This window comes from Bombina bombina, chromosome 3, assembly GCF_027579735.1.
Source record: "Bombina bombina isolate aBomBom1 chromosome 3, aBomBom1.pri, whole genome shotgun sequence".
In the NCBI taxonomy this organism is placed as follows: Eukaryota; Metazoa; Chordata; class Amphibia; order Anura; family Bombinatoridae; genus Bombina; species Bombina bombina.
Window position 1 is genome coordinate 853,035,917 of NC_069501.1, and position 13,458 is coordinate 853,049,374.

General features: G+C 37.5%; 1 protein-coding gene across 1 annotated transcript in view; it reads right to left on the bottom strand.

The window, feature by feature from the left end:
- TM9SF2 (transmembrane 9 superfamily member 2) overlaps window positions 1-13,458 on the bottom strand; it is a 179,704-nt gene that overhangs the window by 89,425 nt on the left and 76,821 nt on the right. The window contains exon 6 of the mRNA XM_053707814.1: window positions 5,989-6,113. Coding sequence (XP_053563789.1) covers window positions 5,989-6,113 — 125 coding nt within the window. The remainder of the gene's footprint in view (window positions 1-5,988; window positions 6,114-13,458) is intronic.

Sequence of the window (13,458 nt, forward strand, 5' to 3'; positions counted from 1 at the left end):
TTCCCCTCTGCAAACTTACTTCATATGCTTTAGGACTGCCCAAAAACAAACAGATACTAGACAAAGCTTAATTCTTGGTTAAATATTAAAGGAGAACTTGCTACTTTAGAAAAAGGACATGTATTTTTCCTATTTCAAAGTCCTAATATAGGCATAAATGAGAGATTTGTTAATACAATAATTATGTGCGCTAGGTAAATTATTTTCTTAATGTGGAAAAAATACAATTGCAATTTACTATTGAATAAACAGACATGCCAAATTCTTCACGTAGATCACAAAGATTATGCAAATAATTCATACTTACAATTTTCAGCCATGTTTTAGGAGGTATAAAAGCTGGAAGTTCCAGAGAGGAAGTAAGAAGAAAATAGGAAAACAGAAAAGGAGGAGGCTGAGTGACAAGGGCAAATAGAGAGGAGTGAGAGGGCAGGAGAAGAGGAAGGGAATAGGATAACCCCCTTTTTTTCTGCTCTATGAACAATCTAAAAAGGTTAAATGTGTTTAACTCCTTCACTACCGGGACTTTCAGAGAAAAACTTACCCAAAATACCGGATAATTTTTAGCATTTGTGCTATCACTCCATTTAAACAGAAATAGAGCCTTAGTTTTTTTTAATTTATTTATTTATTTATTTATTGACTGTCAAAACTATATTTTTAGTAGAAAACCCAAGGAATTGATCTAGGCAAATTTTGGTGCATTTCATACCACCATTTCACTACCAAATGCGATCAAATAACAAAAATTGTTAACTTTTTCACAAACTTTAGGTTTCTCACTGAAATTATGTACATACTGCTTGTGCAATCATGACACAAATGATTGTAAAAGCTTCTCTGGGATCCCCTTTGTTCAGAAATAGCAGACATATGGCTTTGCCATTGCTTTTTAGTAATTAGAAGGCTGCTAATTGCAGCTGTGCACCAAACTTCTATTATTCCAGACAATGAAGGGGTTAATTACGTAGCCTGTAAGGTTAAAGGGACATGAAACCCAATTTTTTTCCCCATGATTTAGGTAGAACATAGAAGTAAACTGGAAAGTTGCTTAAAATTGTATTACAAAATTTACTGAATTCTCTTGGTATCATTTGTTGAAAGAGCAGCAATGCACTACTGGTTTCCAACTGAACACATGGGTGAGCCATTGACAATCAGTATATTTATATTTATATATATATATATATATATATATATATATATATATATATATATATATATATATATATATATATATATATATATATATATATATATGCAGCCTCCAATCAGCAGCTAGAACCTAGGTTCTTTGCGGTTTCTGAGCTTTCCTAGATAAACCTTTCAGCAAAGAATAACGAGAGAAAAAAGCTAATTAAATAATAGAAGTAAATTGGAAAGTTGTTTAAAATTGTACGCTCTGTCTAAATCATGATTGTCTAATTATGACTTCACTGTCCCTTTAATTTAAGCTTTAGTGTAGAGATTACCCTCCCACCTGACATTTCTCACCCCCTGATCCCACCATAACAGCTCTCTTCCCTCCCTCACTGGACACCCCCCATCTTAGGTACGGGTAGACAGTCTGCTAACATGAAAATTAGTTTATTATTATTCATTTTTGTATTTCTTTTTTTTCTGAAGTCTATGCTCCCCCCATACCCTCCAACCTCCCTCATCCCCCACAAACAGCTCTCTAACCCTCCCCCCTCTAACTAGTGCCTGCCATCTTAGGTACTGGCAACTGTTCGTCAGTACCTGTAAAACACGTCATTTTATTTACTTATATTTTTTCAGCAGTGAAGGTTTACCATTACCCGTTTTGCAAATTTTGTAGAAAGAAAATAACATTTTAATAAGAAATCTCTGGTTAATGAAGCATAGAACCATCTTTCCTGGTACTATGTTCACATTTCAAATGAATTGTAAGTGTTGACCACTGAATCATCTGAGGTTTTCGTTTTATTAAAAATAAAAAATATAAATACATCTCAAAGCACACTTTTAAATTAAGAAATGTGTGCACAAAGTAAAATACGATCACCATAATGTTTCTGTTTCTTTCTGGTTGCAATTAACCGTTGTGTTGTTTTTTTTTTTTTGTTTTTTTTTTAATGTACAACAACAACAACACCACAATTTATTTATATAAAAAAAGATTTTCTTTTGGAATTAGGACAGTCCATAGTGCTCCATAACATGTGGGGTATATTTCCCACTACTAGGAGGCGGCCAATAACCCACATAAGAGCTTAAAATCCCTCCCACTACCTATCTCTATTCAGTTCAACGTATAGCCGAGCAGAGACTAGGAAACTTATAGGTAGGAAAGACATAACAGGGTCTTAAAGAGGTGTCAAATAGAATTGTTGCCCAAAAAATAGAAATGGGTGGGACCTACACACTATCATCATTCAAAAAGAAAATAATTTATCAGGTAAGCATAAATTATGTTTTCTTTCATAAAATGATGATAGTACATAGGGCCCCATAATGTGGGATTAATAACCATGCAGATGGTCCATGTTATGAAATGGGTGGGACAATTTCTTGGAAGTTCCCATTTATCAGACAGAAGGACTTTCCTGCCAAAAGATGCTTGTGAAAAAGCAAAAACATCAGGAGGTAAAATATAGTATATGTATGCATAAAAGACCAAGTTGCAACCTTGCAAATCTGCTCCAAAGATGCATCATTTTTGAAAACCCGGGAAGTTGCAAAAGCTCTTGTAGAATGAGCTGGGATATGCTTAGTAGGTGACATTTTTTACGCCACCAAGTAGGCCTTGTGAATTACCTGTTTGAGCCAAGGCTACATTAGAAGCCTTACGAGTACCAGAGTAATGAACAAAAACTAAACAATTGACTGAATTCTTTAGTAGGTTGAAGATAGAACTTAAATGCTCTGACTACATCAAAATTATGCAAAAATAGTTACTTAGAATTAGCAGGATCTGTACACCAAGAAGGAACAACAATTTTCTGATTAATATTTTCCAAAGAAACTACATTAGAAAGAAAATTATACTTAATACGAAGTACAGCTTTATCTTTGTGAAACTCTTCTATCTGAGGAGATTGATAACAAGAAATTAACTTAAGATAAAAGCTTGATTAATGGAAAGCATTGGTTCAAATAGAGGACCTTACAAGACAGAAGCAACTAGATTCAAATAACAGGGTTAAGAGATAGGTCCCACAACTGGCCTAAATATAACTAGTGACTGGACAAAGGTATGAACATCATGAAGTTTTACCAACTTTCTGTATAAGAGGACAGATAAAACAGAAAATTTACTTTTTTACTAAGCTAGCAGACAAATCCTTTTCAAGGACATTTTAAAAATTGGAGAATTCTAGGTATCCTAAAAGAATACCAAGAAAAACCTCTAGAAGAGCACCATTCAAAATATGCTCTCCAAATTTTGAGAAATTCTGTGTGTAACAGGTTTTCTGGCTTGAATCAGAGTGTGAATGACTGAATCAGATAAACCACTGTGTGTTAGAACTAGGCATTCAACCTCCCATGCCGTTAAAGATAGAAATTTGAGAACCAGATGGAAAAAAAGGGTCCTTGAGACAACAGAACTTGTCTTAGAAGAAGAAGCCATGGAGGAGAAGAGTACATCTGCCTTAGATCCGCATGCTTTTTGATTAGAACAATAACTCTTGGAAAAAAACAACAGAAGAAACAGGTACGCTAGATTTATCCATGGACACACCAAGGCATCTTTTATTTGAGCCTTTGGATCTTGATCTTGCAGAACAACGGTCCCAGAGTTGGTTGACCTGGTACACTGGAACATAATAATAAATAAACATATACAAGAGGATTCCTCTACAGGATTTAAAATGGCTTCAGTGGGGACAGATTCACTGGGTTCCATAATGTGCATATTTAAGTTAGTATAGCAGAGTACGAGCTAACACACATACACTAATATAATGGTAGAGAGCCCTCTAACCTAGCCCAATTTACCCCTTTAACAACTGCTGTGGAGTGTGCAGGGGAAGGGCGCAAAGCTGTAGGGACTGGGCTACCGCCCGAAGTGCACCAACACCTTAATAAAAGCACCCCAGTAAAAATCCCCTGTAGGCTCGCTGGATGTCTGCCAATAAAACCGCTAACTACACCAAGCAGTTAGCAGTTGTCTTAAATGGCCAATCACCTATTTAAAAAAGCTGGAGAAAATAGGGGTCCCCATGGCTACCAAGGGTTAAAATGGTTGTTAGTAATGTAGGTATGTCCCCCAGAGTGAGATAGGGCAGTCAGGTACCTAAAAATAGGAAACAAAAGGTTGTCAAAAGGGGAGCAGGCTAAGTCCCCTGGCTATGGTGTACCTGTGTCAGAGTACCTTCTAATTGCCTCTGGGCTGTGTGTGTGCCGTGGTAAGTCACTTACCTGAAGTTGCACCCCTCCACCGGCTTACCAGGCATCAAGCTGCAGCAGTATCCAATAGACTGCCTTTCCAGTGCTAGTACATGTATCACAGAAGATATCTGAGGAAATACTGTTGTCCCCGAAGGGGAGGCTAAGGACAAGTCCCTGCAATGCCCGAGGGTAGTTATGGCTGAAAATCCATAGGGAAATACTGCGCACATAACAGGGTATTCCTATGTCCCTGTATCATTTACAATGCAGGAAACCTCTTCTGTCTTCTATGTGAATGATATGTCCCAGAGATAAGAATCTCACATTGGTCTGAGCTCCAAAACATTAATCCATAAGCAAGTAGCTTTAACACCTCTATTCTCAACCTCCTCTTGTAAGGCCAAGAACAGAACTGAATAGAGATAGAAGGTGGAAGGGATTTTAAGTTATGGAGCTCTATGGACTATCATTTTATGAAAGAAACAATGTATTAATTGATAAATTGCACATGCCATGAATTGATATTAATAGTTTCACGAAAAATAAAAACTGAATTCAAGGAAACTAGGCAGTCAACAATACTGAATCTATTGCTTTTGCCATGCTTCCCCCCCCCACCATTTTTTTTAATAGGTCTATAAAAATCCTTGTCAAAATTTCCCTGCAAAACAAAACAAAAAACCTACAATATCAGTTACTTATAGTTTGTTTCTCCTGTATCCAACAAGACTTTCCTTTTGTATTCATTTTTTGAGTGGTTGTACTGCTCTAAACTGTGGCTCTTCGAGCAATTTAAAATGGTTTGAAAGAAAACTATGACAGAGACTAAAAGTAGATTTAGATTACAAACTTTACACTATTAGAGATGGTTATAAATTAATTCTGAAATTTGTATTTAAATTTGGGGTAGTACATTTTTCTGCTTGACTGCTTAAATTTAATGATATTCTTCGACCCCTGTACATCAAATTATTTTTGCTTTTGCAAATTAAAAAAGCTGGTCATGGTTTGCTTTCTATGGGCAGAAGCGGTTATAGCAGGTGTCTATCAATATATTTAAAAAATTCTTAATAAATCATGAATCTAAAACAACAGGTACAGCAATGGCAAACAATAAGCCCTGTTTGCAGAACTTCTAGTTGATAGATATCACTTTAAAATATTAATGCTCCTTTTTTAGATTTACATCCTAAATTCAGTAACATGTTAATGTGATTCAGCTGAAAAAAAATACAAAATATGGTGCAAAGAAATGGTTTGTCCACTGAACTGTGCCATTTTACTGAAAATGTTTCTAACCATTAAACATAGATGACACCATATTTGCATTCAGGAATAAAACTTTTCAAAAAGTTTTGACCTACATAATAAAAAAATAAAAAAAAAGTTACATAGGTTTACAGATTCCTTCAAAGTACAAAGACATCTTTCTGGATTTATTTTTAATTTTTTTTAAAAAGGGGAATTTTTTCAAAATGCTAACAAGCACTTGTAACTGCTATATCAATTGACATTTCATGTTTTAATATTGCAATTTCCACACACAAAAAAAAAAAAAAAGACATATCGGTGAAGAAATAAGTAAAACAAGCAACGTCATATGAAACATCATGCTATAATTCCAAATGGGTTTACCTTCTGGGTTCTAGCCTTGCAGCAACCAGTCTTGCCACTTGACCCTCATTTTCCACAACATGGTACTGGATTTTTATGTCCACATGGTTGAAGATATAAAAGGTATCCTTTTCACGGAACTCAGCCTATGGATTGAGTAAATAGTAAAACAAATCAACAGTGTGTTTTAAATAAGGATAAGCAAACATTCTATATAAAAGAAATGATCCAGTGCTGTATGCTAGAACTGGGCCAAATTACGAGTAGCGCGCTAACAGTTGAGCAAGAAGGATATTGGGTTTATTGAGGCTGTTTGCACGTCGGATGTAGCGTGCATATTACAAGTTGAAAGTAAATGCGATTGCTTGAGTGCTATTGAATTTAACGCACATCGGGATAGCGCAACCTCAGAGCTCTAGTTAAAGGAACACTTATGTCAAACTTTTATAGAGCGTGCCGTTTTAAGACACTTTCTAATTTACTTACATTATCAAACTTTGCACATTTTCAGGGGAACAAGCTCCTACTGAGCATGTGCACAATCTCACAGGGTGAATGTATACTAGTATGTGATTGGCTGATGTCCCATGTTACAGGGGGCCCGAAAATGGGAGGAAAAAAAAATGCCAAAAACCCCCCAACAAAATCAGCTGCTTATTTGAAATTCAGAGTAGGTGTGAAATCATTTTTTTTTTTTTATTATGTACTTGTTAATTATGCAATTCTACTGTATTTAGTGTCACAAAACACATAAAAAATACATTTAAAAAGTAAAATTACACTCATAATAACACTAATAAAAAAATACTTTAAAAAAATTACATAAAAGTTATAAGGGCTCAAATATATGAAGTCTCAGGTGTGGAAAAAATAAAAAATTATGCTTACCTGATAAATGTATTTCTTTTTTGACACGATGAGTCCACGGATCATCTTAATTACCAATGGGATATTCACCTCCTGGTCAGCAGGAGGCGAAAAAGAGCACCACAGCAGAGCTGTTAAATAGCTCCTCCCTTCCCTCCCACTCCAGTCATTCGACCGAAGTTAAGGAAAGAAAGGAAAAACCAAGGTGCAGGTGTCAGAAGGTTACAATAACCCACAAACTGTCTACAAGAACAGGGCGGGCCGTGGACTCATGTCAAAAAAGAAATAAATTTATCAGGTAAGCATAAATGTTCTTTTCTTTTTTAAGACACAATGAGTCCACGGATCGTCTTAATTACTAATGGGATCCAATACCCAAGCTAGAGTACACAGATGATACGGGAGGGACAAGACAGGGAACCTAAAGGGAAGGCACCACTGCTTGAAGAACCTTTCTCCCAAAAAGCGGCCTCAGCCGAGGCAAAAGTGTTACATTTGTAAAATCTTGACAAAGAGTGCAGAGAGGACCAAGTAGCAGCCCTGCAAGTCTGTTTCACAGAAGCCTCAATTTTGAATACCCATGAGGAAGCAACAGCCCTCATGGAATGAGCCGTAACTCTCTCAGGAGGTTGCTGTCCAGCAGTCTCATATGCAAAACGTATGATACTCTTCAGCCAAAAAGAAAGAGAAGTTGCCGTAGCTTTCTGTCCCTTACATTTTCCTGAGAAAATGACAAACAAAGAAGACTGACGAAAGTCCTTAGGTCGCCTGCAAGTAAAACTTTAAAGCACGGACCACGTCCAAATTGTGTAAAAGTCGTTCCTTCTGAGAAGAAGGATTAGGACACAAATAAGGAACAACAATCTCCTGATTAATGTTCCGATCAGAAACAACCTCATGAAGAAAACCTAACTTAGTACATAAAACTACCTTATCCGAATGGAAGATAAGATAAGGAGGTTCATACTGCAATGCCGAGAGTTCAGACACTCTCCGAGCAGAAGAAATAGCAACAAGAAATAAAACCTTCCAAGAAAACAACTTAATATCTAAGGAATGCATGTGCTCAAACGGAGCCCCTTGAAAAACCTTGAGAACTAAATTAAGACTCCATGGAGAAGTGACTGGTTTGAAGACAGGCCTGATCCTGACCAAGGCCTGACAAAAAGATTGCACATCTGGAACATCCCGCCAGACGCTTGTGTAACAAAATAGATAGGGCAGAGAATTGACCCTTTAAAAAAACTTGATGACAATCTCTTCTCCAAACCCTCTTGGAGAAAAGACAATTCTAGGAATCCTTTCATGAGTATCCCTTGGATTCGCACGAATAGAGACATTTACGCCAAATCTAATGGAAAAACCTCGCTTGGATAATATCAAGCGTTTAATCTCCAAGCAGCCAGCTTCAGAGAAACTAGATTTTGAAAAAAACAGAATTTATGTTTACCTGATAAATTACTTTCTCCAACGGTGTGTCCGGTCCACGGCGTCATCCTTACTTGTGGGATATTCTCTTCCCCAACAGGAAATGGCAAAGAGCCCAGCAAAGCTGGTCACATGATCCCTCCTAGGCTCCGCCTTCCCCAGTCATTCGACCGACGTAAAGGAGGAATATTTGCATAGGAGAAATCATATGATACCGTGGTGACTGTAGTTAGAGAAAATAAATCATCAGACCTGATTAAAAAACCAGGGCGGGCCGTGGACCGGACACACCGTTGGAGAAAGTAATTTATCAGGTAAACATAAAACATAATTTATGTAAGAACTTACCTGATAAATTCATTTCTTTCATATTAGCAAGAGTCCATGAGCTAGTGACGTATGGGATATACATTCCTACCAGGAGGGGCAAAGTTTCCCAAACCTCAAAATGCCTATAAATACACCCTTCACCACACCCACAATTCAGTTTAACGAATAGCCAAGAAGTGGGGTGATAAAAACAGTGCGAAAGCATATAAAATAAGGAATTGGAATAATTGTGCTTTATACAAAATCATAGCCACCACAAAAAAGGGCGGGCCTCATGGACTCTTGCTAATATGAAAGAAATGAATTTATCAGGTAAGTTCTTACATAAATTATGTTTTCTTTCATGTAATTAGCAAGAGTCCATGAGCTAGTGACGTATGGGATAATGACTACCCAAGAAGTGGATCTTTCCACACAAGAGTCACTAGAGAGGGAGGGATAAAATAAAGACAGCCAATTCCTGCTGAAAATAATCCACACCCAAAATAAAGTTTAACGAAAAACATAAGCAGAAGATTCAAACTGAAACCGCTGCCTGAAGTACTTTTCTACCAAAAACTGCTTCAGAAGAAGAAAATACATCAAAATGGTAGAATTTAGTAAAAGTATGCAAAGAGGACCAAGTTGCTGCTTTGCAGATCTGGTCAACCGAAGCTTCATTCCTAAACGCTCAGGAAGTAGAAACTGACCTAGTAGAATGAGCTGTAATCCTTTGAGGCGGAGTTTTACCCGACTCAACATAGGCAAGATGAATTAAAGATTTCAACCAAGATGCCAAAGAAATGGCAGAAGCTTTCTGGCCTTTTCTAGAACCGGAAAAGATAACAAATAGACTAGAAGTCTTACGAAAAGATTTCGTAGCTTCAACATAATATTTCAAAGCTCTAACAACATCCAAAGAATGCAACGATTTCTCCTTAGAATTCTTAGGATTAGGACATAATGAAGGAACCACAATTTCTCTACTAATGTTGTTGGAATTCACAACTTTAGGTAAAAATTCAAAAGAAGTTCGCAACACAGCCTTATCCTGATGAAAAATCAGAAAAGGAGACTCACAAGAAAGAGCAGATAATTCAGAAACTCTTCTGGCAGAAGAGATGGCCAAAAGGAACAAAACTTTCCAAGAAAGTAATTTAATGTCCAATGAATGCATAGGTTCAAACGGATGAGCTTGAAGAGCTCCCAGAACCAAATTCAAACTCCAAGGAGGAGAAATTGACTTAATGACAGGTTTTATACGAACCAAAGCTTGTACAAAACAATGAATATCAGGAAGAATAGCAATCTTTCTGTGAAAAAGAACAGAAAGAGCAGAGATTTGTCCTTTCAAAGAACTTGCGGACAAACCCTTATCTAAACCATCCTGAAGGAACTGTAAAATTCTCGGTATTCTAAAAGAATGCCAGGAAAAATGATGAGAAAGACACCAAGAAATATAAGTCTTCCAGACTCTATAATATATCTCTCGAGATACAGATTTACGAGCCTGTAACATAGTATTAATCACAGAGTCAGAGAAACCTCTTTGACCAAGAATCAAGCGTTCAATCTCCATACCTTTAAATTTAAGGATTTCAGATCCTGATGGAAAAAGGACCTTGTGACAGAAGGTCTGGTCTTAACGGAAGAGTCCACGGTTGGCAAGAGGCCATCCGGACAAGATCCGCATACCAAAACCTGTGAGGCCATGCCGGAGCTACCAGCAGAACAAACGAGCATTCCTTCAGAATCTTGGAGATTACTCTTGGAAGAAGAACTAGAGGCGGAAAGATATAGGCAGGATGATACTTCCAAGGAAGTGATAATGCATCCACTGCCTCCGCCTGAGGATCCCGGGATCTGGACAGATACCTGGGAAGTTTCTTGTTTAGATGGGACGCCATCAGATCTATTTCTGGAAGTTCCCACATTTGAACAATCTGAAGAAATACATCTGGGTGAAGAGACCATTCGCCCGGATGCAACGTTTGGCGACTGAGATAATCCGCTTCCCAATTGTCTATACCTGGGATATGAACCGCAGAGATTAGACAGGAGCTGGATTCCGCCCAAACCAAAATTCGAGATACTTCTTTCATAGCCAGAGGACTGTGAGTCCCTCCTTGATGATTGATGTATGCCACAGTTGTGACATTGTCTGTCTGAAAACAAATGAACGATTCTCTCTTCAGAAGAGGCCAAAACTGAAGAGCTCTGAAAATTGCACGGAGTTCCAAAATATTGATCGGTAATCTCACCTCCTGAGATTCCCAAACTCCTTGTGCCGTCAGAGATCCCCACACAGCTCCCCAACCTGTGAGACTTGCATCTGTTGAAATTACAGTCCAGGTCGGAAGCACAAAAGAAGCCCCCTGAATTAAACGATGGTGATCTGTCCACCATGTTAGAGAGTGTCGAACAATCGGTTTTAAAGATATTAATTGAGATATCTTCGTGTAATCCTTGCACCATTGCTTCAGCATACAGAGCTGAAGAGGTCGCATGTGAAAACGAGCAAAGGGGATCGCGTCCGATGCAGCAGTCATAAGACCTAGAATTTCCATGCATAAGGCTACCGAAGGGAATGATTGTGACTGAAGGTTTCGACAAGCTGTAATCAACTTTAGACGTCTCTTGTCTGTTAAAGACAGAGTCATGGACACTGAATCCATCTGGAAACCCAGAAAGGTTACCCTTGTCTGAGGAATCAAAGAACTTTTTGGTAAATTGATCCTCCAACCATGATCTTGAAGAAACAACACAAGTCGATTCGTATGAGATTCTGCTAAATGTAAAGACTGAGCAAGTACCAAGATATCGTCCAAATAAGGAAATACCACAATACCCTGTTCTCTGATTACAGACAGCAGGGCACCGAGAACCTTTGTAAAAATTCTTGGAGCTGTAGCTAGGCCAAACGGCAGAGCCACAAACTGGTAATGCTTGTCCAGAAACGAGAATCTCAGGAACTGATAATGATCTGGATGAATCGGAATATGCAGATATGCATCCTGTAAATCTATTGTGGACATATAATTCCCTTGCTGAACAAAAGGTAAGATAGTCCTTACAGTTACCATCTTGAACGTTGGTATCCTTACATAACGATTCAATATTTTTAGATCCAGAACTGGTCTGAAAGAATTCTCCTTCTTTGGTACAATGAAGAGATTTGAATAAAACCCCATCCCCTGTTCCGGAACTGGAACTGGCATAATTACTCCAGTCAACTCTAGATCTGAAACACATTTCAGAAATGCTTGAGCTTTTACTGGATTTACTGGGACACGGGAAAGAAAAAATCTCTTTGCAGGAGGTCTCAACTTGAAACAAATTCTGTACCCTTCTGAAACAATGCTCTGAATCCAAAGATTGTGAACAGAATTGACCCAAATTTCCTTGAAAAAACGTAACCTGCCCCCTACCAGCTGAGCTGGAATGAGGGCCGCACCTTCATGTGGACTTAGAAGCAGGCTTTGCCTTTCTAGCTGGCTTGGATTTATTCCAGACTGGAGATGGTCTCCAAACTGAAACTGCTCCTGAGGATGAAGGATCAGGCTTTTGTTCTTTGTTGAAACGAAAGGAACGAAAACGATTATTAGCCCTGTTTTTACCTTTAGATTTTTTATCCTGTGGTAAAAAAGTTCCTTTCCCACCAGTAACAGTTGAAATAATGGAATCCAACTGAGAACCAAATAATTTGTTACCCTGGAAAGAAATGGAAAGTAAAGTTGATTTAGAAGCCATATCAGCATTCCAAGTTTTAAGCCATAAAGCTCTTCAAGCTAAAATAGCTAGAGACATAAACCTGACATCAACTCTGATAATATCAAAAATGGCATCACAGATAAAATTTTTAGCATGTTGAAGAAGAATAATAATATCATGAGAATCACGATGTGTTACTTGTTGCGCTAAAGTTTCCAACCAAAAAGTTGAAGCTGCAGCAACATCAGCCAAAGATATAGCAGGTCTAAGAAGATTACCTGAACACAGATAAGCTTTTCTTAGAAAGGACTCAATTTTCCTATCTAGAGGATCCTTAAACAAAGTACCATCTGACGTAGGAATAGTAGTACGTTTAGCAAGGGTAGAAATAGCCCCATCAACTTTAGGGATCTTGTCCCAAAATTCTAATCTGTCAGACGGCACAGGATATAATTGCTTAAAACGTTTAGAAGGAGTAAATGAATTACCCAAATTATCTCATTCTTTGGAAATTACTGCAGAAATAGCATCAGGGACAGGAAAAACTTCTGGAATAACTACAGGAGTTTTAAAAACCTTATTTAAACGTTTAGATTTAGTATCAAGAGGACCAGAATCCTCTATTTCTAAAGCAATTAGGACTTCTTTAAGTAAAGAACGAATAAATTCCATTTTAAATAAATATGAAGATTTATCAGCATCAACCTCTGAGACAGAATCCTCTGAACCAGAGGAATCATCAGAATCAGAATGATGATGTTCAGTTAAAAATTCATCTGTAGGGAGAGAAGTTTTAAAAGATTTTTTACGTTTACTAGAAGGAGAAATAACAGACATAGCCTTCTTTATGGATTCAGAAACAAAATCTCTTATATTATCAGGAACATTCTGCACCTTAGATGTTGAAGGAACTTCAACAGGCAATGGTACTTTACTAAAGGAAATATTATCTGCTTTAACAAGTTTGTCATGACAATCAATACAAACAACAGCTGGAGGAATAGCTACCAAAAGTTTACAGCAGATACACTTAGCTTTGGTAGATTCAGCACTTGACAGCGATTTTCCTGTAGTATCTTCTGACTCAGATGCAACGTGAGACATCTTGCAATATGTAAGAGAAAAAACAACATATATATAAAGCAAAATTGATCAAATTCCTTAAATGACAGTTTC